The sequence below is a fragment of the Coturnix japonica genome, unplaced genomic scaffold, assembly GCF_054131305.1.
Source record: "Coturnix japonica strain WE unplaced genomic scaffold, WE-NBRP24 Scf048, whole genome shotgun sequence".
NCBI lineage: Eukaryota > Metazoa > Chordata > Aves > Galliformes > Phasianidae > Coturnix > Coturnix japonica.
This window is the reverse complement of record NW_028188951.1, coordinates 1,635,414-1,659,551: the sequence shown is the minus strand read 5'-3', so window position 1 is coordinate 1,659,551 and position 24,138 is coordinate 1,635,414. Positions and strand designations below refer to the sequence as shown.

The 24,138-nt window shown below is 44.5% G+C and overlaps 2 protein-coding genes across 3 annotated transcripts; one reads left to right on the top strand and one right to left on the bottom strand.

Moving 5' to 3' along the window:
• Positions 1–32: 32 nt before the first annotated feature.
• LECT2 (leukocyte cell derived chemotaxin 2) lies at positions 33–4,672 on the bottom strand. The gene is given in 8 exon segments (XM_015875846.3): positions 33–88; positions 90–268; positions 606–760; positions 1,269–1,386; positions 2,109–2,279; positions 2,778–2,929; positions 3,866–3,998; positions 4,559–4,672. Coding segments are annotated over 8 exon segments (978 nt in total). The 5' UTR covers positions 4,605–4,672; the 3' UTR covers positions 33–64.
• LOC107320199 (uncharacterized) lies at positions 3,993–23,170 on the top strand. Of its 2 annotated transcripts, XM_085532097.1 has the most exons (9): positions 3,993–4,156; positions 4,522–4,617; positions 5,920–6,064; positions 6,555–6,778; positions 9,766–9,946; positions 13,086–13,251; positions 13,572–13,750; positions 15,751–15,891; positions 16,726–23,170. In XM_085532097.1, exons 6-9 carry the CDS (start codon positions 13,142–13,144, stop codon positions 16,746–16,748), a joined length of 453 nt encoding a protein of 150 aa, XP_085388223.1. In that variant the 5' UTR covers positions 3,993–4,156; positions 4,522–4,617; positions 5,920–6,064; positions 6,555–6,778; positions 9,766–9,946; positions 13,086–13,141; the 3' UTR covers positions 16,749–23,170. The 2 variants fall into 2 exon arrangements, with proteins under 2 accessions (XP_085388223.1, XP_085388224.1); XM_085532098.1 differs by lacking the exon at positions 9,766–9,946.
• The last annotated feature ends 968 nt before the right edge of the window (positions 23,171–24,138 follow it).

Sequence of the window (24,138 nt, the reverse complement as noted above, 5' to 3'; positions counted from 1 at the left end):
ACAGACCATCCATGTGAGAACAAAAACAGCACTTGAATGCTGAGATGTATTTATTCAGAACTTATTACACTTCCATTTCACTTTCTTCTCCCTTTCCCCCTTTCAAGATTGCTAGTAGGATCTGAGTGATCGCAGTTCTCAACATGAATATGAGAAGTGATCCCAGGAAATACTCTTTGCATTGGCAGCATTCTGCCAAGGACTTGTCCCTTAGAAATCCTACCATGGTATCTGGTGGGATGGATGCACAGCAGTTTTACGCAGAAACCTGGTTTAAAAGAAGAAGAAGGGAAAAAATCAGATGATGTACATTTGTTCTGCTGTATTCTATATGAAAAACTCTTGTCCTTTCCACTGATACAGCAATTTTAGACGTGCAGTACTATCAAAAATAATAGTTCATGAAAGCAAAATCTTCCCTTACTGTCTTTTAAGATTGAATGTCCATATTTGCACTCTAAGAAAGGAGCAGAAATTTCTGAATATGGAGATACAGCAGCTGGAAACGTGTGCTTTGCTGATATATTCAACTACTTGTGAGGGAAAGTATCCTGCACGAGCTTGAGTCAATATCAACTGTTAAATTAATGAGAATAGCTATATACCTGATCCCCTGATTTGGACTCCATCGTCAATGGCGTTTCCATTATGAAAGAATTTAACGGGTCCAGACAGCTCACCAGAAAAGGGAGCATACACAGTTGCACCATCAGCACAGATGACATCCACACCCTTGTGCTTCTCTCCTTTACCATTGCGTCTGAAAACAAATATATAATTAGAGAAATCTGCCAGACCTAACATTATGCAGAGAGGTTGCTTAGCAAGTTTTGAATACAGGTTGATAGTACTAAGATGGTGCTGCCATGATTGAGCATGGCTGAAGAATCTGAAGCAATTCTGTTTTGGTAGGTAAGGTAATGTTATATAGTCTGTTAAATTTACAGCTTTGAGAATTGTGTGGGTGGAGACATTTCTCCCTAGATTTGAAATAGAACTCAGGAGCTATAGAAGAGCTGGTTGGAAGGTACCTGTGGAAGGATGTTTAGCCCTACCTCCAACTTGGGTTGTTCCCAACAGCAGGCATGGCTTTGTCTAACCCAACACCTCCAATTGTAGAGGTTTCATAAACAATGTTGGCAGCCTGTTCTTGTGCTGCATTACTTTTGCAGTGTGTGTTCCCTCATATTCAACTTAAACTTTTGGAGCTTAAACAGAGTTCTGTCCTATTCCAACAATAGCAATAATACCCCACATGTTCATAGTACCTCGGAGCTCCAAAGTATCCACAGCCGTATTTATCACAGCCTCTTATCTCATTTGTAGGATTCCCAGCGCATACTGTAGCCCAGTGAGTATCTTGCTGTGGGAATGGTGGTGAAACATCTATGAAATACAGAAACAGGAAATAAAGGTAGGGTGTGTTTTTTCATGTATTTAATATTTGCAACTACTACATTTTCATTTTTGTTATGAAGGAACATGCTGGAATCGCATCTTGTACGTTCAGTTGATGTTTGATCCTCCATGAAATTTGTCACCCATTTGGAAATGTAAGTGGAACAAATGCCTCAAACTGCATCTTAGTGCTTTGTAATTAGGGTGAGCTGATATAAAGAACATGCTTCCAAGAGGGAAAAGAAAACAACAGGATTATCGCAGTTATATACCAGAGTGTAAACTGAGGGGCAGGAGAGGACTTGGAATTTTCTTATTCTATGTCTATACTAATGGAATCAAAGTCCTTCAGTCTTCTGCATCATCACCAAAATCTTTAGGGTGATTGTTTTAAAGTGCAAATTTAAAGTCTGATCTAGTTAGGATGTAATATAGGAAACATTGCTAGTATTTAAAAGAATCAAGAGATATCTGACTGTGTTGCTGTCCCGTGGGGGAGCAGTGAGGGGTGAGAAACAAAGCTTGGTAAGCGAATACATGCTCCTTCCTTTCTATAGCCTTGTTATGCTATAATGCATGTCTTTTCTCATTTGGATGTTGCTCTTGAAGGAGACCCTATGACAGAGGAGACTCTTGTTGTTTGATATTATTTGTGTTTAAACATATTATCATTCATGATAAAAATCAAATGTTTGTTGCTTGCTTTTTACCAGGTCTGAGGAGTTGAGTAGGATCAGACTGATCGCAGTTCTCAACGTGAATGTGAGACACAATGCCAGGAAACACTTTTTGCATTGGCAGCATTCTTCCAAGTTGTTGCCCTCTCTGGATTTGGCCATGGTATCTGATGGGATGAATGCAGACTAGTTTTACACAGTAACCTGGAAAAGATGAGACAGGAAGGTCAGGAAACACTAGCTGCATCTGTTGGGGCAGAGTGCAAGAAATCTTCCTCACTGGTCTGTTAATGGGGGCTATGGTGGTAAAGCAGAAATGGAGTCAAGGTACCAACAATCCTAAAAGTACTCACATCCCTATAGGAAAAAGGAAAAGAGGAAGTTGGAAAGCCAGGACAGGAAAATATCATCTCAGCAAAACTGAGGAGTTCAGATGCTTTGCTCTTACTGTTTCCTTTGTCTGACTTGGTTGTTTTTCTGCTGTGTGTTTTTCATCTGCCTTCTTCCCTTCTCTCTAAGAAAAAGGCTGTATGCTGCTGGAGCTTTTGGTATTTCTGAACAGCAGTGTAATTGTGCTTCAGTATGAGAACAAGAGAGACTAGATCAACAATCTGCTTGACTTGAAGAGGTGCGGAAATATCTTACTCAGGTAAATAAGATTGCTTGTGGTTGCCTTGTGACATATGTGCTGTTTTTACTTACCTGACCCACTGATTTGGACTCCATCATCAATAGCATTTCCATTATGAAAGAATCGAATGGGTCCGGAGAGCTGGCCACTGAAGGGAGCGAACACTGCTGATCCATCAGAGCAGATGACATCCACGCCTTTGTGCTTTTCTCCTTTACCCTGTCTGAAGATATAATTAAGTAATTATGCAATCTGTCAGGCCTAATAGATAGATCACTTAGTGAAGTACTTAGTGCTAAAAGACTTCACATCTGCAGTGAAACTGGGAGAAGTTAGTGGTTTCAATTGTATTTTTATTGCAAAGTGTTTGTATTAGTATGACCCACTTTAAGGGGGGCAGAATTTCAAACTTTAATGAATGTTTTTAATTGTCCCAAATTCACAGGATGCCAGACCATCACAATACCCCTGTTCCACCCCACAATCCATCTGTGCCATGTCAAATAGAACTGTATATTTGGCATTTTCTCACTTAGCAATTCTTTGGTTCTGTGTTGGAAATCATAGAATCACAGAATATCCTGAGTTGGAAGGGCCTAGTAGCATTTTTTACGACAGCATAACCTTCCTGGTTATAAGATGTCTATGCAGAGGCTATGGTGCCTGCAGATCTTTCGCATTTGTAAAGTAATTTGTAGGGCTTCCTATAAACTCTATTGATGATTGCTAGTAAAATATCTCATCTATAAGAACCAAGGATGAATTACACTATTCTTTGGAATGCTTTCCATTGCTGTTCCTACTCAGCCTGCTAGTTTATGTAGTGGTCTTTCTTCTTTACTACTTATCCATACATCTGTTAATCAAAATCACGTTGATATCCTTTAGTGAGATTGCTAAGTAATGTCTCAAAGTGAGTTAAAGAAAACAGAGAAGTTCTCTTTCATTTAGAGTATAGAAGAAATTTCAATGAATGATGTTTGAAAGGTGCTAGTATTGGTTTTGCATATTGTTCTTACATCTTGGAGAAGGAAGGCAAACTAGTAGCAAGCCTTTCATTTTTACAAGTTGGTTAAATCTCATTCTTTCCTTGTGAACATTTGGTGTAGGAAAGCCACGATGCATTCCCTGCTCCAGGTCCTGCTGCCCACTCTGTTACCTGTCAGCTCCGTAACTGCCACAGCCGTATCTGTCACAGCCCCGGATTCTATTGAAAGGGTTCCCGCTGCATATCTGTGCCCAGTGCCTGCCCTGCTGCTGGGGAGGGTGCACCTCCCACTGACTGGTAAAACCTGCTCGTGCAGAAGAGGAAAACAGGAGAGAAATAAAGAAATGGGAATGTGTTAGTGTTGTCCAACTGCAAGCGGTAAGCTGCAAAATGCAGTGTTTAAGATGGAAGACGCCTGTCATGACTTCTGCCACAGAGGAGAAGTTTCCTCCTTAATTACAGGTAAATGACAGTTTGTGGGCTTTCATAATGTTCCAAACTGCAGCTATAAGAACATTAAGCAACCTATTATGCATATTTGACTGCTTTCCTGGAAACCTTGTGCCTTGGTAAAGGTAAATACAGAAAAAGAAAGTAAAGCTGTAGACACAAATTTCTAGTATTAGTTTCTGCTATAATACCAACTACTTTTTCCATGAAACCAAAATACTTCAGTATAGCTCTATTTGTAAAAACATTCCCTTTTTTTCGTTTTTGTAATAGTTATACTAGCACACATTACTATAGTTCATCATAAAAACAGATTTAAAGAGCTTAGCTTTATGTTGAAATCGATTTCAGTAATTAATTAGTGTCTGTCTGTACAGACTCAAGACAAACTGCACCAGGGCAGTCCCAACTCACCAGTGGATACCAGGCTGAGCAGGGCGATCAGGCTGAGGGCTGGCATCTCGTGCCTTTGAGTGAGTCAAAGACATCCTACGGTAGCTCTCTGTTGTATTTATGTGTTTTCCAAAGTGTGAGTCTGTTGTATTGGCTAATCAGTCCTGAGCCAAGTGTTACAACTCCGGGCAGACAGCGTTGCCATATTAGGCACTGAAGATATCTGTACCATATAACGGTTTTTTAGAGCTGGTTGGGAAAGACAGGTAAAGTAACGGGTGTCTTAGCTCACATTAACAGATGGAAATGAGCCATCCCACTTTTCAGGAAGCTTTGGTTGAACCATTTCTTAACGCTTTTTCTTCTCCTTCCCCAAGCAAGGACACACTTAGGCAAAAAAATGGTAGGAAACAAGAATGTGATCCAGAAGATTCAGCTGGTGGGAGAAGATGGGCAAAACTCCATGTATTGTCTGTTGTGAGCATCACCAGTTCGTCTTTCACTGCTGGTTCCAGTACCTCCTCCCCAGCTGTATGTCCCCATATTTCTAACAGCACAGCAGAGAACACACGAAGGTGTGACGTTTGTTTTAGTACACATATTCACTTAGGCTAAGAAGTGAAGATGCTTTTGCATAGTGATCTGTTCTCCTGTTCATCTGATATTTTCACCTAGTGTGGACATCAATCCATAGAATCTTTTCTCTGGAACCATGTTTTTAGACGGTGAAATTCTTGTTAGAACCTCTTCAGATTCTGAAAGGGATGGTTGCAAGCCGCAGTTACATTGCATAACTGACATGGAGTTTAAAAAAGCCACACAAACTAAGTTTTCTAGTGGTTCATTTAGTATCTGCTTAACTTCAGCTACTGAGCTGTTAGGCAGACTGATTAATGCCTTGATTAATGTCTTTTAATTGTCCCTTCTATTCAACTTTTCTGTATTTCTTATAGGAAGGCATTAGATTTTCATTATGAATACATTTTAGTTAACACAACATTTAAAGAAGTCATGGAGCTTTCCCATAAGCTCTCCAGTACTCCAAGAGACTGTGACCTCTGGAAGGCCCACATGTTTTGTTCAGAGGAGAAACAGATGTTACTGAGAGCTTCTAGCTGACAGAGAGCATCTGCATGTTGTGTTTTCCCAAAAAACTCCATGTAACAAACAGCTGGAGACAAATTCCTGCCTCGTGCTTCCAACCTTTTTTACAGCTGGTATTTGCTCCTTGGAATATTTTGGTCTTCCCTGGCATTGTTGCAAGTGACTTCAGTGACTTTATCCCTGCTGCTTGCTCATCTGTTCTGCCAGAAGGAAATACTGTTTTTCACGCTTGTAGTCACCAAACAAGTATTTCTATAAATTTGTTTGTATCTTTCCAGGCTCGCCTTCATTTCTACAGCTATTGAAGTGCTCAGATGGAGAGCTGCACCCTCCCAGCAAGAAATGACCTGAGTCTCACGAGGCAGCTCATGCTTTTCTATGACCTAGGTCCCTTGCTCCCTCTTGGACTTCAGCACACCTCAGGTTATCATCTACATTTGTTGGATCTTAGATTGTATGTCTTGGTTAAATTACTTGCAACTTCCAGAACTTGGTAGAGCTCTGCACCTATCTGCATAACAATATTTGTGCATGCCAACAAACTTCCATAGCTGCTGCCTGTCACCTATTTTCAATCCCCAGACAACTGTTAGAGGACAGCAGAGCCCAGAACCTCCCTTCAGGAGGTAGTTCAATGCCAGGTGCTGCCCCAAGGCCCCGCCTTTGCATTTTTCCCATCACTTTTGTGTTACTGAATTTACTTTGCATTGCTTGTAGCCAATTTTTCTTTGTGAGTGATCTTAACTATATTGTATCTTGCTTTGTTCTTCATAAACCATGTTAAAATGCCTTTCGCTACAATAACATATAGTGCAATTCTGGTAGAGTATCCTTAAAAAAAGAAAAAACAGTTTTCAAGCTTATTTTATGGTGGTCCAGGCTTCTCAGTGCGTACTCTCTTTCTTTTTTTCAGGGAGCTGCAGGCCTGTCCTGTTGGGCAATGGGGCTGTGAACTGATGCTGGTGGGATTCCTGCGTTGGGCAATGGAAGCGTTAATCCAACAGTCAGGAGGTGTGGTTGTGAAAGAGCCTAGCTGGGCCCTTAGTACACACCAACAGAAGGATATGGAACAACCACGTAGTTGCATGGAGCTGCAGTTACACCACTTCCTCCCCTCTGACAAGATAGGGCTCAAAGGTAGGTGCTCATGGCTGACAATGCTCACAGCTACAGACTTTGGAGAAGGACAGAGTATGGTTATCAGAATGGCTCCTTGGGTTCATTAAGGCCTTGCTATGTGCCTCCAACATCAACCTGAACTGTTTCATGCTTTATTTGTAAGCACGATATTATGGCTGCTTTGCTTTGAAAGGAGAGAAATGTCATTCTTAACTACTTTTCCTCTTCAAACAAGCTCCATGAAGGTGCTAGTTCTGGTGTTTGTGCTGGTGGTGATGTTTTGGCTCCTCACCATGTTTTCCCCCAAGTAGCCAATGGCCCCACCTAGCAAATAGGAAACTTTTGGTTCCTTTCCTTCTTCAGGGGCAGTTCTGCACGGCTTTCAGGACAGTTCTCCAGTACTGAGGAGGATTAATTAAACTAAGGTTTAACTGGGTTTCTAATCAACCTTTTCTGCTCATACAAACACGTTTAGGAAGCATCTCTGCATATAACTGCTCAGTGTTATATCCCATATGACTTTTAAATTGATTCTAACATGGTTAGAGCATATTAGAGGTGGTAAGAGAACTATTCTTGCTATGTGCTCTGCAGTATGATCAATTTTTAGATGTCATAACTGTCTGCTCAAGCTCATTCTTCTGTGGGTGTCGGAAGAGTTAACTGAGACTCAGAGACTGAAAACAAACATGGGCCTTCCACTGGGTGCTTTGCCCTGCCAGGTTGGGGCCTGGCATATGTGTACAAAAGCAGTTCAGAAATATTCCTTGCTATTCTTGCGAGCAGTAGGAACAGATGGTAAGTGAGGCGTGTCAAGCTTCATTTTATAGGTAGAAGTCAGGTACAGTTAGTGGTACATCCATCTTACAAATGGTATAAAGCTTTAATTTTTTTTATTACATCTTTGGAAGAAAAAGACAGAAAGCTGAGATACTAGTGGGAAATGACAGCAAATCCCATGGGTAGGAGTATCAGTAAAAGGGCTGGTTTGCCACATTTCTTCTACATGTTCTGATGCTTCCAGTGCCCAAAACCTGATCGCTTGGTTCACAAAGCCCTTCTGCTTTAGGAGTGCAGTCCCAGAGAATTGGATAAGGAAGAACCATGTCTTATTTCTTGGTTATGCTGTGGGATGGTAATTGTAGGTTTGCAGTTCTCTTCCTAGATTTATTTTGAAGAACATTTTGGCCTTGCCCTTGTTGAACCTGGGAACAAGTCGCTGCTGGGCCTTTGCCTCCCAGCTGAGCTTTGTGCACCATGCCATTAAAGAAAATACATTTTGTTCTCATCATTAACATTGGAGATATAACTTAAAAATTAACTGTAGAATTATTTACCCGTGCAACTGATGTGGGCTTTCATGGTGGAAAAACAATCTGGAACAAAAGAAAACAAATTGTTCTTAATCTATAATCAGGCTTCTGACCACTTAAGTAGGATGAGATGAGAGGTCTGTGAAATGAGCTGTCTGCACAGTTTTGTTGTAGTATCGCTGGGAATCCACTGGGCTGTGCTAGCTAACCAGCTGCCAGGCTCGCTGCCTCATGGCATTGAGTATTTGCATCGTGCTGTGAGTGCATAGGCTTTCTTTGCCCAGAGAGAACTGAAAAGGCCCTGTGCTGGTGTGCAGCTCCCATTGAAGCTAACACCTCGAATTTACTGTGCCTCTATCAATATGCTAGCAAAGTCTGAGTTGGGTTTTGTCAGGGATTATAAAGGAACACAGAGGAAAAGCTTTCTGCTGCTCACATCGGATCTCATGAGGAGGACTAACTTCTTGCTGAACCCTCCAAAAGTCCCTCATTGCTCAGACAAGGGAAAGGGCACAACCTAGATATATGAGATTTTCAGAGTTTTGGGGTCCCACCTCTGTCTGCAGCCTCATGGGACAAAGTTGTAATACAAATGAGGTAGAAAGGACGAGGATCCCTGTAGACCTGGTGAAGAAGTGCTGTGCTGGGGCTGGCAGAGTTCTGCCATTGCAGAAATGAGGGCCGTGTAGGAGGAACCCTTTGGCAGGGCTTGGGGCAGAAACCATACCATTAGCAACCACTGCCTAGCCTAAAGTACAGCAGGGTGTTTCAGCTATCACATTTCCACTATCCAAGGGTATTTTTAGTATTTGTGGATAAAGTTGCTGATTCTACATCAACTAATCCTTCCTTGCTGCTGTGATTCTGATTAGGGAAAAGCAGCTCTTCCCTCAAATGTGTTCAGGTGGAAACCTCTCTCTTTTGTGCTATTATTTAGAGGTCTGTCTAAATAACATTTCTCTTATAGAGATATTTCCATTGCACATGCTTTTGCATGAGCAGTGAAGGGGCTGCTTCCATAGGCAGTGTTGGGGCACAGGCTCTGATTGCTGGCTTCAGCACAAACCTCTTGGCATTCACAGTGAGGCATTAACCTGTTGTAACACCGGTGATGTGGTTATGTGGATGAGCCAGAACATGAGCTTATGGTCCTCTGAGCAATGAGACACAAATGCTGTGGCCAGAGCTGGCTGCTGAGGTCACCCAAATTAATTCTTGCTTTAACTAGAAGGAGCATTCCATTTAAAGGCTGGCAATGTGTATCCAGCAGCAGCTCTTCCATTTTGGCTGCATCAGAGCTGAGGATCTGTGCTGTACCCTGTGCACTTCCATCATCCTCCTGGTGTACCTGGGGGTGACACTGCTGCTTTGCAATGCTGTAAATGCTACCGGCATTATCAGCCACCCACAGCTGAAGGTGTACTTTGGGTATGATAACAATGTTGTGCCATTAAGAGAGGATCTGCAATAAATCCCTCTTGCGCCATTAAATCTGCGCTCATTCCCTGCCCCGTATCTTATCGCTGGGCTGCTGATAGCTTTCCTGTATGGCTTCTCTTGGAAAGCAGCCTGTGGTGCTGTGCTATTTCCTTCTGTTGGCTGCTGAGGGTTAATTAAATCCTTCCTAGGCTCCATTGCTTTGATGCAGTGATGGCTAGGGAAGTCTCTTTCTTTCTTTCCTTTCTCTTTTAGGAAGCAATCAAGTATCTGCAGGCTGCCTGCTTTCTCCTGCAGCTCTGATAAGAAAATCCTGCTTGTTTGCAAGGCCCTGCTTGGACACACGGCTTTGGTTTAGCAGCAGTAACATGTAAAGGGAGAGAGCCATGGCCTTGGCAAACCTCTGGTCCCGAAGCCTTTATGTTTGGGGTGGCTGGTGAGTGTTCTGGGGGGGGGTTGGGGGGGGAAGAAAACCTCTTGTATTGGACAACATCAGGCAGGGAAGATCGTGTGCCCGGCCTGCACGACTCTGCTCAGAGCTCCCAGCAGAGGGTGCAGCTGCTTCTCGAGTCTGCACAGCTGATCCCGAGGGTGTGCTCAGCCCTCACTTCCCTTTATTTTAAAAGAAAAAAAAGAAGGGAAGAAGAGATTTCAGGGGCTTTCTGCTGTCTGAAAACTGGAATTATTTAATGCCCACATCTCTCAATTTTAGAGAAAAGTGTAACAGTGTTATAGTTCATTCTAGGAACTCTTCAATATGCAGCTGCGTGGAATGCCTATCAGTAGGCAGCAGGGCAAGCAGTGGACAGGAGGTTTGTTCTAAGAGCCTGCACAGTGTTTGTAACAAGGGTAGGGCATTGCTTTCCCTGTGTTAAGATCTCTTATATGACCACAGACCCAGGCCTGATGCTGGAGGCTGAGCGGTTCAGGGCTGTGTTACTCTCATAGCAGTGGGCTTTGTGCTGAGCTCACTCACTGGCAAGCAGTGTGATGCAAATGCCAGAGCTCCAGCAGGTTCCTGACCCCCTTTGCAGTGGTGCAGGATTTATTTATTTTACAGCGCTGGTTATGATTGACAGCAATTGGCATGGGAATAATGAGGACTGCAAAAGTCATCTGATGGCTTGCAAAACCTCCTCTGCAAATATTCAACATGCAAACAGTACATCTCAGATGGGAATGGGGATTTCATGGTCTTTTTAAGACCTGGAACATGAACTGAGTGCAGCCTAATTGGATGCAGTCTCTATCTTCTCTTCATAATGAGCTACGGATCTAAATTAAATTGTGCTCCCTGTGAAAAATATTTGCAAACTCTCCTTGCCACATGCTGCTTACAGAGATTATTGAAGGGTGCTGCTGAGCGGCATGAAAACACTGTGCCACATTTATTCCTCTTGTAAAGGAAGAGAGCCAAGCCCTCAGCTGTGCCATCTGTACGGGACAGAGCACCCCTTATTGCCTCAGATGCTGTTGGGTATTAACCTAATTAGTGCCAAAAAGTGATCTGTTTGCTGTAGGAACTTCACTGTGTGCCCATATTCAGACCTAGTGCTTCCACCAACATCCAAGGCCATGCCAAGGGCCCCAGCTCTGGTTTAAGTACAGCATAGGACAATTTGCTGTTCTTCTTTTGGCTGTGTGATTTTACCTGTGTATTTTGAGCCATCTCTAGATGTCACTAAAGGGTGTACTGATCTGTTTGAAAACTTTTTTCATCTAAAAAAGAGAAAAAGCCCCTCATTTAAATGTGACTCTTTGTTCCTATGTGCCAATGCAATCCTCAGTCTTGCACTGAGACTTGGACAGCTCCCACCCATCCTGCTCTGACCCAGCTGCAAGAGGCACAAATTTGCAGCTCCGCAACGCTCCTTTCATGGCAAAATGTAAAAATGAGTCATTCCAACTTCCTCTTTTCCTTCCGTGTGAAGAGGCTGGGAAATGGGGTGAACAGCACTCATCTCTGGAACAGGAAACCAAAGTCTTGCTTCACTGCTGCTTGTAGTGTGAGTCCCAGATGGGCCCATGGGAAGGGCCTGTGGAGTCCATTCTGCTGGCTGCTCCTCTATGGGGATCCTCGGCCATTGAAGATACCCCAGAAAGCAGTGTGGTAGAGCAGCACAGGAATGTGGTCTCTGTAGGAGGGTGGCTTCAGAGCAGGCTGGGATGAATTGGTATGAAGGGTTAGACGAGACAATTCCGCCTATTTCTCAAAGCAAACACTGCTTATCCTCCTTCCTTGCCTCCCATGGTTCAGAGCAGCCCATGGTGCATGTTCTGAGCTCCTGTGGGTTTTCCAGCAGAGGAAGGAACCAAGAATACAGTGGCCCCTGAGAATCCTTCCTGAGAGATTTCTTGTGTTCTTGAGCCAACTCAACATCTTGTTCCGGAGGAGGGCTGCTGTGGCAGATGAGAAGATGAGCCATTCTGCAGTGAACCAGAGATGGGAGCTTGCCCTTAGCGAGACGTTAATAACTTTCAGCATGCTCCTTGCTGGTAATTAGTAGGTGAATAATTAGTATTTGGTAGTCAGAGTCCACAGAGGGTATTACCCTGATGACCAAAGGAGCTGAAGCTGCAGTGCGCAGACTCAGCTGCATCCCTTTGGGAAGGCAGCCTTGCTCTGCTGTCTCGCCACGCTTCCTAACAGAAAGTTCAAATCCTAGCATAACTGTATATATTTTCTTCAAAAGTGGTGAAGCAATGTTTTCCTACTGAAATACAATTCCACCCTCCTTGCAAGCAGTTTTGTTTTTTTTTTCTTTTAATTTTCTTTGAAAAACATACTCTTAGCTTCAGCTTTGCTTCTGCTCTGGTCTCAATCTTTTGCATTTGCAGTTAATTGCCTACTTCAAAGAAAAACAGAGAAGTCTTTGATTTACTAGATCGGCTAAATTCAATATCTTTCCCAGAAACAGTGGCTCAGTGTTTCCTAACAATAAGCTCAAATGTTTGAGCGATATAATTTCCTCGCTTCTGACACTCATCAAAATCAGTATACTGCATCCAATTTGGTCTCCTTCATATCCCAGTGGCAAGCTTAGCTTCAACTTTATCCACTTTAAACAATACTTGGGTTTGCCACACCGTGTCCTAAAGCTGCAAGGTCTCATTCATGATATGAATAACATGCACAGTTGGACACCTACATTAAGCATGTATGATGAGATCACTTCCAGTAAAACCTTGAAATGCAGTAATGTGAAAAACATCTGGTTGTTGTGCATTTGATTTAAAGTTGGAAGTCGTGGACAAAGGGACTATACATTTATTAACGTGTTCTGTGCTTTGCAGAGGTTTCTGTGCAATTTACTCATTAGACTTCAAAAGCAGGGAATTATACGACCTCTAGATTGAAATTAAATTATTAGACATCAAAAGGAGGAAAATACATAATCTCTTGGTGGAAATTAGTAATTGCTTGTTTAATAATAATAGTCTGAATTTAACACAGCAATTTTGGCCTACAAAACCACCCATCCGTGTGTGTACGTGGGTCTGTATGTGTGCCAAAACCAGGGGCAGGGCTGGAGGGCTGGGAGTTGGCCACTCAACCACCACTGCTTCCCTTGCAGGAGATGCTGCTGGATGTACCAATGCAGACAGCCAGGGGCTCCCATAGTGCAGTCCTATGGCCAGCGACGAGTATCTCAGTCCATGTGAGATGGTTGCGTGGCATCTGTGCCCGAAGCAAGAAGAAAGTTCCAGCTCTGCCGTGGCCACAAGCATTGGGGCAGTTGGGTGAGTGTGACTGGCTCGGCATCGTGTCTACATTCATGGCTCTCCAGCAAAAATGTGTGGTATGTTTGGGGAGTATCAGTAGTGAGCTGTGGTATCCATGGAAATGTGGCTGTTTAGCAAATTGTAGAGAGGAAAATAAAACAGAAACGGCCAAAGGAATGAATTAGAGCTACCCCTTGGCAAGGGTGACATAGAAAGTGGTGCTATTTTTTACTTTAAAAACAAGCAAACAGTAAACCTCCAAACACGTACGTATGTGAAACTTGTACTTTTTCATTCATTGCTAGCTGTCTGCTCTGACATGTGGAAAATATTTGCAGGGTTGTTGCCATGTCTCCCACGTTTTGTTTGTGGTCCCACCTTGCCTTGCTGAGATGGATGTTTCTCACAAAGCCACGAGTGCTGCCAAGTGGGCTTCTCTTTGTCACCTCTACAACCCTCTACCTTCTCTTTGTGCAAAAATGTGCTCTTGGCAGCCTCGGGTTCACCTGCTTTGGAGGTAGGTCTGTGCCAGCTCTCCTCCTCTTCTAGGAAAGCTTTCCTAGTGCTTGTGTTGAAGAAGAACTCGTCAGCAAGAGGTTTCAGGCTGCATTGCACTGGGAGTCCCCCAGGTATGTGGCTTGCTGCACGAAACTGAATCTGTTTCTGTGTTTTATCTAATAGGGCTGAATAGAGAAAGAATTTGCTGTGTTCATCCTTAGTTTCTTATCAACTCCTATATGTTTATGTATGTACTGTGTATTGATCTTCATCACTGTAACTTCTATTTGCAGAGAAATGCCAATTGCAATGCAGTGCTGATCTGCAGCAGCCATGGCTCCATCCTTAGCAATATGGGCAGCCAACCAAGAGCAAAGGAAGCAGTTTATTCAGAGGAAGGGTTGCCTTGCTCTCCTCTTGGGCTTCCTTTTTGGGATGCAGATACACAAGTCCCACAGCGCAGGCATGTGGGGCCACCTTTGTCCTTGTGATGGACCCCATGCACCCACCAGGGATGTGGCTGGGAAACCTGGGCTCTGTGAGTGCAGACAGTGACAAATGAGGGGTTACTGGAAAATATTCATCCAACGAAACTACATGCAGCATGACTCATCTGAGAGCAGACTAGCAAGGCAAGTCACCTCTCATCTTAAAACACAAAGCACAGCTAGGTTCACCCCAGTATAGCTATCCTTCTTAGGGAGCCCCATTACTCTATCAGCAAGGCATGCTGTGCTGTGCTGGCTGCAGGTCACACAACCACAGCACGCTAATCCTGGCTGCCATAAAGCAGCTGCTCAACGTTTGCATGTGATTTATGATAACACACTGCAAACATATATGTATGTCTGTCTATGTGAAAGAATAATACACGAGCACTGATCTGAATGGAAGAGAAATCCTGATTGTTACTATAGTGGCAGCGAATTTATTTCTTGCATGTCGCAAGCTACATATTGCCCAAATTCCTTTGTAGTGTACATAAATAATAACAATAAAACAACAACAAACTCTATTGAGCTTCAAAACCAACTGCATCATTTTTCTAATATGAAAAGATCACGGGGAGGTTTCTGTACAATGTTCCTTTGTTCCTACTGTTACCCTGAGACTAAGAGCACAGATAACATTTGGACTATATGGAATCATTTATCTTAACGTAATACCAGTGAATGTCTCTAATTATTTAAGAGCTTACAGGGTTCAAACAGTAGCTCAGATTCCCCACGTCAGACACTTCATTTGCTTTTTATTCTGAAAAATGCGATAGCCCTTGAAAGGAAGGAAAATGTTTTTCTGGATAAAGAGAGGTTTGAGCTAAGACTTAGCAGGAAATTTTCTTGATGAGTGTCTTATGGACTGGATTTCACCTGCCTTAGCTCATCCACTCATTGTTTCATACACTTTTGACTCTGCTCCCCCACCATATGCTTTTTATTTAATGGTTAGGACATTTTCTTCCTCATTTTCTGCTTTTTACAGACCAAGCAGAACATGAGGCAATACCACCAGGGACTAAGATTGGTGCCAGACTTTTCCCAGTGGACAGACCAAATGGGAAAGTTCAGTTCTGCTCTAAAAGCATGAGAAATCCTCTGTGAAGATGCACAGGGGATTAAGGCAGTGTTTGAGCCAGGCATCCAACTGCCATCGATTCATAGGGATTGGTGAGTAGCAGTTGGGCATCTCCGTTTCCTAGTGGTGCTGGTTCACTGCTGGTGGTGTCGCCATTGGGCTGACTGTGATGGGAACCATCCTCCGCAAAACCGATGGGTAAGACTTTAAATGAGGCAGCAGTGTCTTTGATGAGATGGCTCTATGTTTTTACAGCACGTTTGTGTTTTTGCAACCAAACCTCTCTGGGATTTTGCTGAGTTGCTGTGTTTTCCACTTCCCCCATTTGCGGTGCGTTGCTGTGGGAGCTGGGCTGAAGCTGGCCTGGCACCAGGCAGAACATCAGCCCACAGCTTCTGCAGTGTAAGGGGTGAGTAACATCTGGCTTTGTGCTTTACCTTGCAGATCTCTGGTGCTTGTTCCCAGCCTGCACTCAGGAGCATTGCTTCCAGAGGTGTTTGCAAACCTTCCTTGGTGCTTTGGGTGCCTGGAATGTGCACCTCACCCCCATCACAGAGGCTGCAACCCAGGTTGGATCCCACTCAGGTGAGCCCCAAATCCAGGGACAAGGGATAAAACTCCATGAATTGAACCTGAACCTTTCATCCTGCCAACTAGTGAGAGCTCTGCCCAGATGACTTACGCTAATATTAATGGAAACTGTGTGCAGAAACCACAGGCTTAAATCAAGGGGATTATGTCAAAAAAAGTGGACTTTACATTTGTAATTCTAAATGACAGACTGTGAGTAGTGTGTGTGGTTTTTCTTTTGCTCACCGTAAAGAACCCATCATTATTTTCAGTTTCTTAAAGCTGACACGATGCCCAAACTTCATGGGAATCAAATTCTGAAATGGTTTCTGTAATTCAGAGGATAAGGGAAGAAATATCCCCAAGTGGGGTTATGTTAATAAGCACCTATGTGAAAAGAGAAGTTCTCAGAGCCTTCAGACCAAGCTTTGGTTTGGCATCTCTCTGCAGCCCCTGTGCCAAAGTGGGTGAGCTGCTGGATATCATTTCCTTGTGGTGGTGTGGTTGGGGGTGAGGTGAGCCATGCTGCATCAGTCAGTCCTGCCTACCCATCCCTGATGCTTTCCATGGAAGAAAGTCTTTCCTGGCCCACAGCACTTCTCAAAGTCAGTCCACTAATTAAAATGAAAGGATAGTGAAAGAGAAACATCAGGAATCTGCACTATGAATGGTGTTGATTTGTCTGAGGCTGACTGAGCCTGAGCTTTTGAGCAGGTAGGGATGTAAGGCAGATCCAACACACCAACCATGCACTGATCAAAATGCATTTGAAGAATGGTGTGAAAATCAATGCTGTGAGCCTTGCAACAGGTTGAGGGGGCAAGAACCAATTTTTTTTTTTTTTCCCAGGAAACAGTAGCCACTGCTGGTAAATGGGGAGCAACGCATCATTAGGCTCTTGTCAATGACAGACGTGTTTGCAGCTCTGAACATCTGGAAAGGATTTAGCAGAAAGGTCTGGTTCCTGTGGCACCGTTCATCTCCTCGCCTGATGGATTCAAAGGGGATGAGGTAGAAGGAGAAAAGTAAACTGAAGATTCTCAGGAGGTGTTTGGCTGCAGGGCAGCAGGCTGCTGGCTTTGTGGTGCTCAGAGGTTGCTCAGTCTTATAGAAAGCTGCAGAGGAACAGGCTGGTTCTATAGAGATGCGACCTGACTTTCCAACCTGCATGGTGGCTTGGCTGTCGGGTTATTCTGGCAGAGATTTCTCCCTGTCTGGGATCTGGGAAGCCTTGCAACTGATAGTGCAGCATTCGTGGCTGAGACGTGTTGTGCTCGTGCCCTTGTTTTGGTCCTGCTGGAGGTGACCTTCCTAAGAACCATGCTGCTGTACAGAACGCTGATGAGCCACATGTTTTAACATCCCATAAGATTTGGTATGCTATCCAATGCATGACATGCCTTCTTTACATAAGGGCAAGTCTGAAGGAGAATAGCTGGTCTGTGTGTTTAACTTGCTGTTGGAATATGTCACTGGGTGTCTCGTGTTTTTTGAGATATTTTCTTTTAGTGCCCTCTGGGCTAAAATAATAAGGGTCTGTCCAGGAGTCAAAAGTCAGCCTGTTGGCTCAGACCTTGGTAGGATTGAGATATGATTCCTAATTTGGGAAATTCCTGCTCCAAGAAGTCATAGGAGGAGAACGGCTGAGGAGTTCCCTGATTCTCATTTTAAAGGGCAAATCACTGAGATCCAGAGTGAGGCTAATGAGCTGACCAAGGACACAACCGCCTATGAAAGTATTCCCAGCAATAATAGGCTTTGGATGACCCTGAACCAATTTTAATTCATTTCATTTTTTCACTTTGGAGAATGTTTGTTTGTTTAAAAGAACTTTCAGGGAGTTGGACAACTGGAATTGTTGACGAGCCTTGAAAATTCAGAGCATCAGTGTGGGTGCTGGAAACATATATCTTGCATCCTGACAGCTTACTGTGCCCCAGAGCAACACTTCGTGCTTCGTGTTCTTGGGTTCTTTGCTTTCAGCTCTCCTACCTTCCTGACCTGGCCTCTAGAAAAGAGAAAAAAAAAGGAGTACAGTTTGGGATTTGCGATTAAACAACCATGACCTCATCCTGGGAGTTTCACATTGCTGTGAGGATTAGGACCATATGACTGGAAAGGCTGATAAATATTTGTTCCTGCTCATGGACGAAACATCTCTCCCGCAGCAGCTGGAGGAGGGAGCTCTGCTTCCCACTGCGATGGGGCTCCGCAGCAGCTCCCTGTGCTCCTCCTCGTGTCAATTAACCCATCATCCCTCCCTTGAATTGAAAGGAGAAAGCAAATGTGTCTGCTTGCCAGCTTGAGAGTCAGAGTGATGAGTACAGACAGTTGCCAAAGCGTTGTGAAATGCAGACGTAGAAGAATTAAAAACTAATAATGAAGAAATGTGTCTGTCTTGGTTGTGCTGCAACTGCCAGACTAATCCTGCTGGCATCCTCCCAGGTTAGAGCATCACTTATTCACATTCTTAGTAGCTGGCAATGCCGCTCTGTAGGAGCACTGGTGGAAACAGCTTTGGTTTTAAGCCTCTCTTTAGTTGTAGTGAGGTTTCGCTTCATTTGAATTCCAGGTTTTTTTAGCACTTGGGGCTAATTCTAATATAAAGTCCTATTGTATCGCACGAAGAAATAGCTTCTGTGACTCCTCCTGTCGGTGCCAGAAGCTCGGTTTCTGTTTACCTTGCACCACTGAAACCAGGAGGTTGCTTTGCCTGAGCAAGAGGGGCTGGATTTGGCCCAAACCATCTTGCTTTACAACATGCTGTGTATCCCATATAAATCTATGTCTCCACTTTCCACCAGCTATGGCTATACCCAGTTCCTGGTGCACGCTCAGACATCCCCTGCCAGACCTATTCCCACACCTATGTCTCATGTAAAAAGTCACAAACCCAAGTGCATGTGGATGTCAGCGATGTGCGCACGCCTTGCTAGATACATCTGTGTGTGCCTGCCCCAATGCCTGACTGAAACCAATGGAAAACACCACTCCTTGCATTCTACAAGAAGGAAACTACGTAGACCTGGCTGGTTATAGAAGTGGTTTATCCAGGAACACGTCTGTATGTTGAACTTGCATAATGAAGGCAATTATTTTCCATTCAGCCCTCCGAACACATTGCAGCATTCGTTCTCAGCAGCGGTAAGGAAATGCATCCAAACTGTTCCAGCTCTCCTGGCCCTTTATCAAGGAGCCTTTACAAGCTGGGTAGACTGCATTACTAAATCATTCCCTCTCAGAAACGATTACGAGCCTTGTCATGTTATCTACTCGACTGTAACTACAAAACCACTGTGACTAAATGAAGCCATATGTCCGCCATGATTCCTTGCAGTGATACCTACTTGTGAGTGCATGTGTTTCTGTCTGTATGTGTATGTATACGGGTGGCAGTGCCCCAGAACCACGTTAGCGGGTGAAGCCCTGCTTGGTGTGCAGTCACCCAAAGCAGATAGTGGGGAATGGGATGTCTGTGTCTTGCCAGTGTCCATCTCCCCATTCCATGACTGGCTTGGTGCAAGTTTCTCTATGCTGTTTTTGTTTCGCATTCTTTCTATTTCTCCTAGATGCAGCATCTTTTCCTGCTGTTGAAGATGTGACTCAAGTGAGACACTGCGACCTCTGCCTTCTGCCCTGAGAAACACTCTGCTGTTCTCCCAGTGCTGCGCTTGGCTCCTGAACACTGTAATTGTAAATATTTTTAGTGTGCTCCCAACTGTGAGAGCCCACAGGGCTTGTATAAACCCTTGGGTTTACTACAGAAATATGGGTACTATATTGCAAAGTATACAGCGGGGAACTTGCACTCTCTTGCTCTAATGTTTTTTGTTCCTGTGTTTCATTACCCACCACATGAAACGTACAAGGGCATGATGGCACAGACAGTGTCTGCTTTCTCACATCATGTTGTTCTGATGGAGAGGTGGAGGAGAAAGCAGCTGCTTCAACCTTGCAGGAGAAATGATGGTGCTGAGCTGTGCAGGGCTGTTCTGAGGTTGGTCTTCAAGTCTGGTTGAAGACCAGTCTCTCTGTCATGGTTTCAATGAACCGAGTTTCATCCAAAGTCTGTAGGATGACAGGAGCAGCCTCCTGGCTATGAGTGTCCCACTACAAGATGGTTTATTGACATAACGTATTTGCAGTATCTTCTTGGCAGGGAGTGATTTCATCTGCCTGCTGTATTTAACAGAAATTAACTGCTACTCCCTCCCAACCCCCTGCTTTTCTTTTCTTTCTTTTCTTTTTTTTTTTTTTTTTTATTAAGGAAGTTTCAGTATATCATAATAAATTAAATGAATTCAGATTTCAAAGCTTAGCATCTCAAAATAACATTCTGCTGTAATTTGGCTCAGGATGCTCCAACGTTTGCTCTCTTCCTGCATTACCAAGTGGCCAACAGCCAAGCCCAGCAGATTACAGCGCTGACATCGAGCGTCTATCAGGCCTTAAATCAGTCGAAGTGGGCCAGAAACAACTTGCTTTTATCCATTTTAAGGGCTGTAGGCTGCTCTTCAAGTGGTTTGCTCTCCAGTGATGGCACCAACTTTTCCATGGCTTATGCAGCAACGCATGGAAACGAATACTCCCCAGAACAATACGTCAGACCAGGATTTCTTGGGGTTTTTCTACTTCATTGCTGGCTTGCTGAAAACAAGAAGATAAATTGCGGGATAAGGAACAAAATGAGAACATGTGAGAGCTAAAGAAGTGCCTTGTGGGAGCTGTTTTCTATCTCCTTTTTCTTTTTCGCATACGGACGATCTGACTAAGTGATGCTGAATTATTCCTTGAAAGTTGGATTGCTGCTCCTTGTGACTTCCTGCCCTATAATTTTACTGTATCGTATATCTACAGCATGGGCAGGGGGAAATAGAAAACAGATGGGGGGATATCAGCTCGGCCCCACAGCACTGCTCAGTAGTTTCAGTGGGTTTGTTTTGTGTCTGTGCCCATTGGTGTACGCAGAAGAAACGGAGCAATGCAGAGACCTTCTGAAACAGATTTATCCCAAAGCATTTAATGTGGGAAGACAGTTACAATCTTACACAGTGAGGTAAGAGAGTTGTTTTGTTTATCCCGGAGAAGATGAAACACGTATTTCTTCCATCTCAGTGACACACTAAAAGGAAGCAGAGTATAGCGTGTAATTGCCTTTTTGGCCAGCACTCCCCAGGGCCAGGGCAGCAGGGTGCCTTGCAGTGCATAGGGTTGCTGCACTGCTAAATGTCCATGGGGTAGTCATTAATTAATTTGTGCAGACCTAACGAGGCATCCAGCAATAACTCTGGGCTTAATGAGAAAGGAGAGCCCAAACAAATAGCCGTTCCACCTGGTTTCCCTCATGCAGAGTTGGGTTTGGGATGGAGCATGGCAGCTCTGGAAGCCACTGGGAACCCAGAGGGGCTGGGAAGGCCCTGTATGGGTGCTGCAGATGCAGGAACTGGCAGAGCTTTGTGATGGGGATAAAGTCAGAGGGGTTTCTTTCTCTCAGGCTCTATAAAGGTGGTGGAGTCGCTGTCCTGGGAAGGGTTCAGGAAACATGTAGGTGTGGACTTAGGGACATGGTTTAGTGGGCAGTATTGGTGATAGATGAACAGCTGGACCAGGAGATCTGAGAGGTCTTTTCCAACATTAATGATTCTGTGATTCTATTTCTAGCATTCTAAGACAGTGGTCCCTGGCCCTAAATATGACAGCCAAAGCATGTTTCATTTTCTCCTCTCTCTTTATTCTTCTCTATTTTTCCATTTGTTTTCTACATTATTCCTCCATCTCCAAACACAACTCTGATTTGTATTTACTCTGATTTTCTAACCATCCCCCAAAGGCCAGACAGGCTGCAGGCTGTACTGAGCTTTCCAAGACAGCCTGTGCTGCTTGCAGCTCTGTGCATTGCTGATCCCTGTCTAACTGCAGCTATAGCACTGCACACACACAGTGTCTCTTAGACAGAGCTTTGAGAAGAGCCAAAAGATAAACCTCACCAATTCCCTCCTGCAGCATGAAGGGTGGTGAGGAAAGCAAGATTAGTCCTCTTCCTTTATCAGCAGCCTCCAGACACATAAGATGAAGCTGCCTACAAAGGGAAACAATGAGGACTGCATGGTGAAAGAGAAGCTTGGTGTTAAGGAGCATCTGCTGCGCCCTCAGTGTGTGAAACTCAGTGGAGATCCAGTCTGTATCAGGGGTGTGGGTTGTACCATATACAACTAGATCTTTTCATCATTAATGCCTATGTTACTACGAGGAAAGCAGAGCTTGAATATGGCAGCCTTTAAATTCCATAGAATCATTAAGGTTGGAAAAGACCACCAAGTGCAACCATCAACCCATCACCACGGTGCCCATCACCCCCCTGCTAAGGCTGTTACTGGGGAGATGGGAAGGTGGTGCTTTGTTGGCCTTCCTGTGCAGCAACGGAGCAAAGCAAAACACATGTTCTGAATGATTCAGTAATTTCAGCCTTCAGATTTGTTTACATAGCCAAATCTTTTCACTAATAGATGTTTGCGATTGCTGTAGGTTTCTTTGCTGAGGCTTTGGAGCATGTCTTGCCATCCCCTCTGTCAGCGGAGCAGCTGTTACCCTGAAATGCATCCCGGTGTCTGTTTGTGTAAGTGCAATTTTCCACGTGATTGATCTCAGAGTATTTGTATGAGTGTGCACAGAGCCCGCTGCACATGGATTTCATTTCAAGCTCAGCATCTGTCTGAACGCAGAGGTTAAAGCGAGTGCAAGGCAAAGCGCTGGCCATTCACAAATAGGTTGGTCACAGTCTGATGGCCCAGTGTATTGGAATATTCCTTTGAAACAGGCAAACCGCTCTCAAAGTGATTCACGGGAACTAATTGAAGGCTGGGTCAGTACAGAGAGTCCTGCTGGCATGGGGTAATGAATGGGGATGCACTGAAGAGGAACCAGGAGGCAGAGTGGGACCGGGAGAGAGGGACGGGGAGGAGGAAAGCTGCAGCAGGAGATAAAAACATCAGATCTAGATGAGGAAGGTTGGGGTTAAGCAATACCTGACAGGGTTTAAAATCTCACCTTTTTTGTCTCCATAACGTATGAAGTCTCTATTCCTCATCTTTGAGGCTGGAGACAAGAGCCCTTGCAGGTAGGACTTTGAGATCCATCTGTTTGATGGAGGCAGCATTGAGGAGAGGAAACCTGACACTGGGGGAAGGTTTTGTGTATTTTATCCCAGGGGATTAATGCTGTTTACGCTAATCAGATCTATTTACTGCAGTGGGAAAAGTATTTTTGTAAATAAAAAATGTTTATTATTGCTAAAGAGTTCTTCTGTTTGGCTCAGTGGCTGCTGCCTGGCTACATTTCAGTTCCTGTCCGTTGCTGAGCTGCTGCCCTTCCTGTAGCCTGCAGATCCCCTCGAGGCTTTAAGTCTGTCCCTAAGGACAAGTGGCCACAAAGGACCCCTTCTGCCTTCCACAAAGATTTAGGGAGGAAAGAGACCTTAGAGTTTGGTGTTGGTCCAAATGGATTGAGTTCATCAGGAATGCAGCTGGGATGCTGCAGTGCATCAGGCTGGAACTTGGGAGCCAGGTGACACGAGGCTTCCATGACCCTGGACCCATCATTAAGGTTGGAGGAGACCTCCAAGATCATCTCACCCAACTGCTGGCCCATCCTTGCCGTGCCTGCTGAACCACAGGGCGTTCAGTGCCACAGCTCCATTTCTTGAACCCCTCCAGGTACGGTGACTCCACCACCTCCTTGTGTCAGTGTGCTGACCTTACACGAGGAGCGCTGGTTTGTGCTCCACGCACGTTTCAGCCCCTCTCCTATGGGGCACCCACAGGGTAAGTGCAGTGATGGCTTCGGTGCAGGTCTGACTTATCTGCTGTAGTCGCTGTTACATGCACTGAACGCTGTTAGCTCGGGTGGAAATTTCCCATGCAAGCTGCTGTGCTGCCCGGAATGCCAGGGATGTGTTCAGGGCTGTGCTGGCTCCTAGAGCACCATCATGTCAGCCGCGACAGGCTGGCACCTTTCAGTGCCTGAAGCCTTTTGGTGTAAGGGGTCAGCTTGTGGCTCACTGCTGAATTAACCCAGGGGAAACTACCAACCTGGTCTAGCAGAGCATTCCGACGGCAGCCTCACTGCTCCTACTGGGCTATAAAAGAAGCCTCTCACCAAGCATGGCCTTGAGAGCTGGAGGCGTGCAGCAGCCACGTAAGAAGGTGCAGCACAGGTGGACAAAGGTGCTTCTAGGAGCGCCTTGGGGGCAGGCCCGGCAGCTCC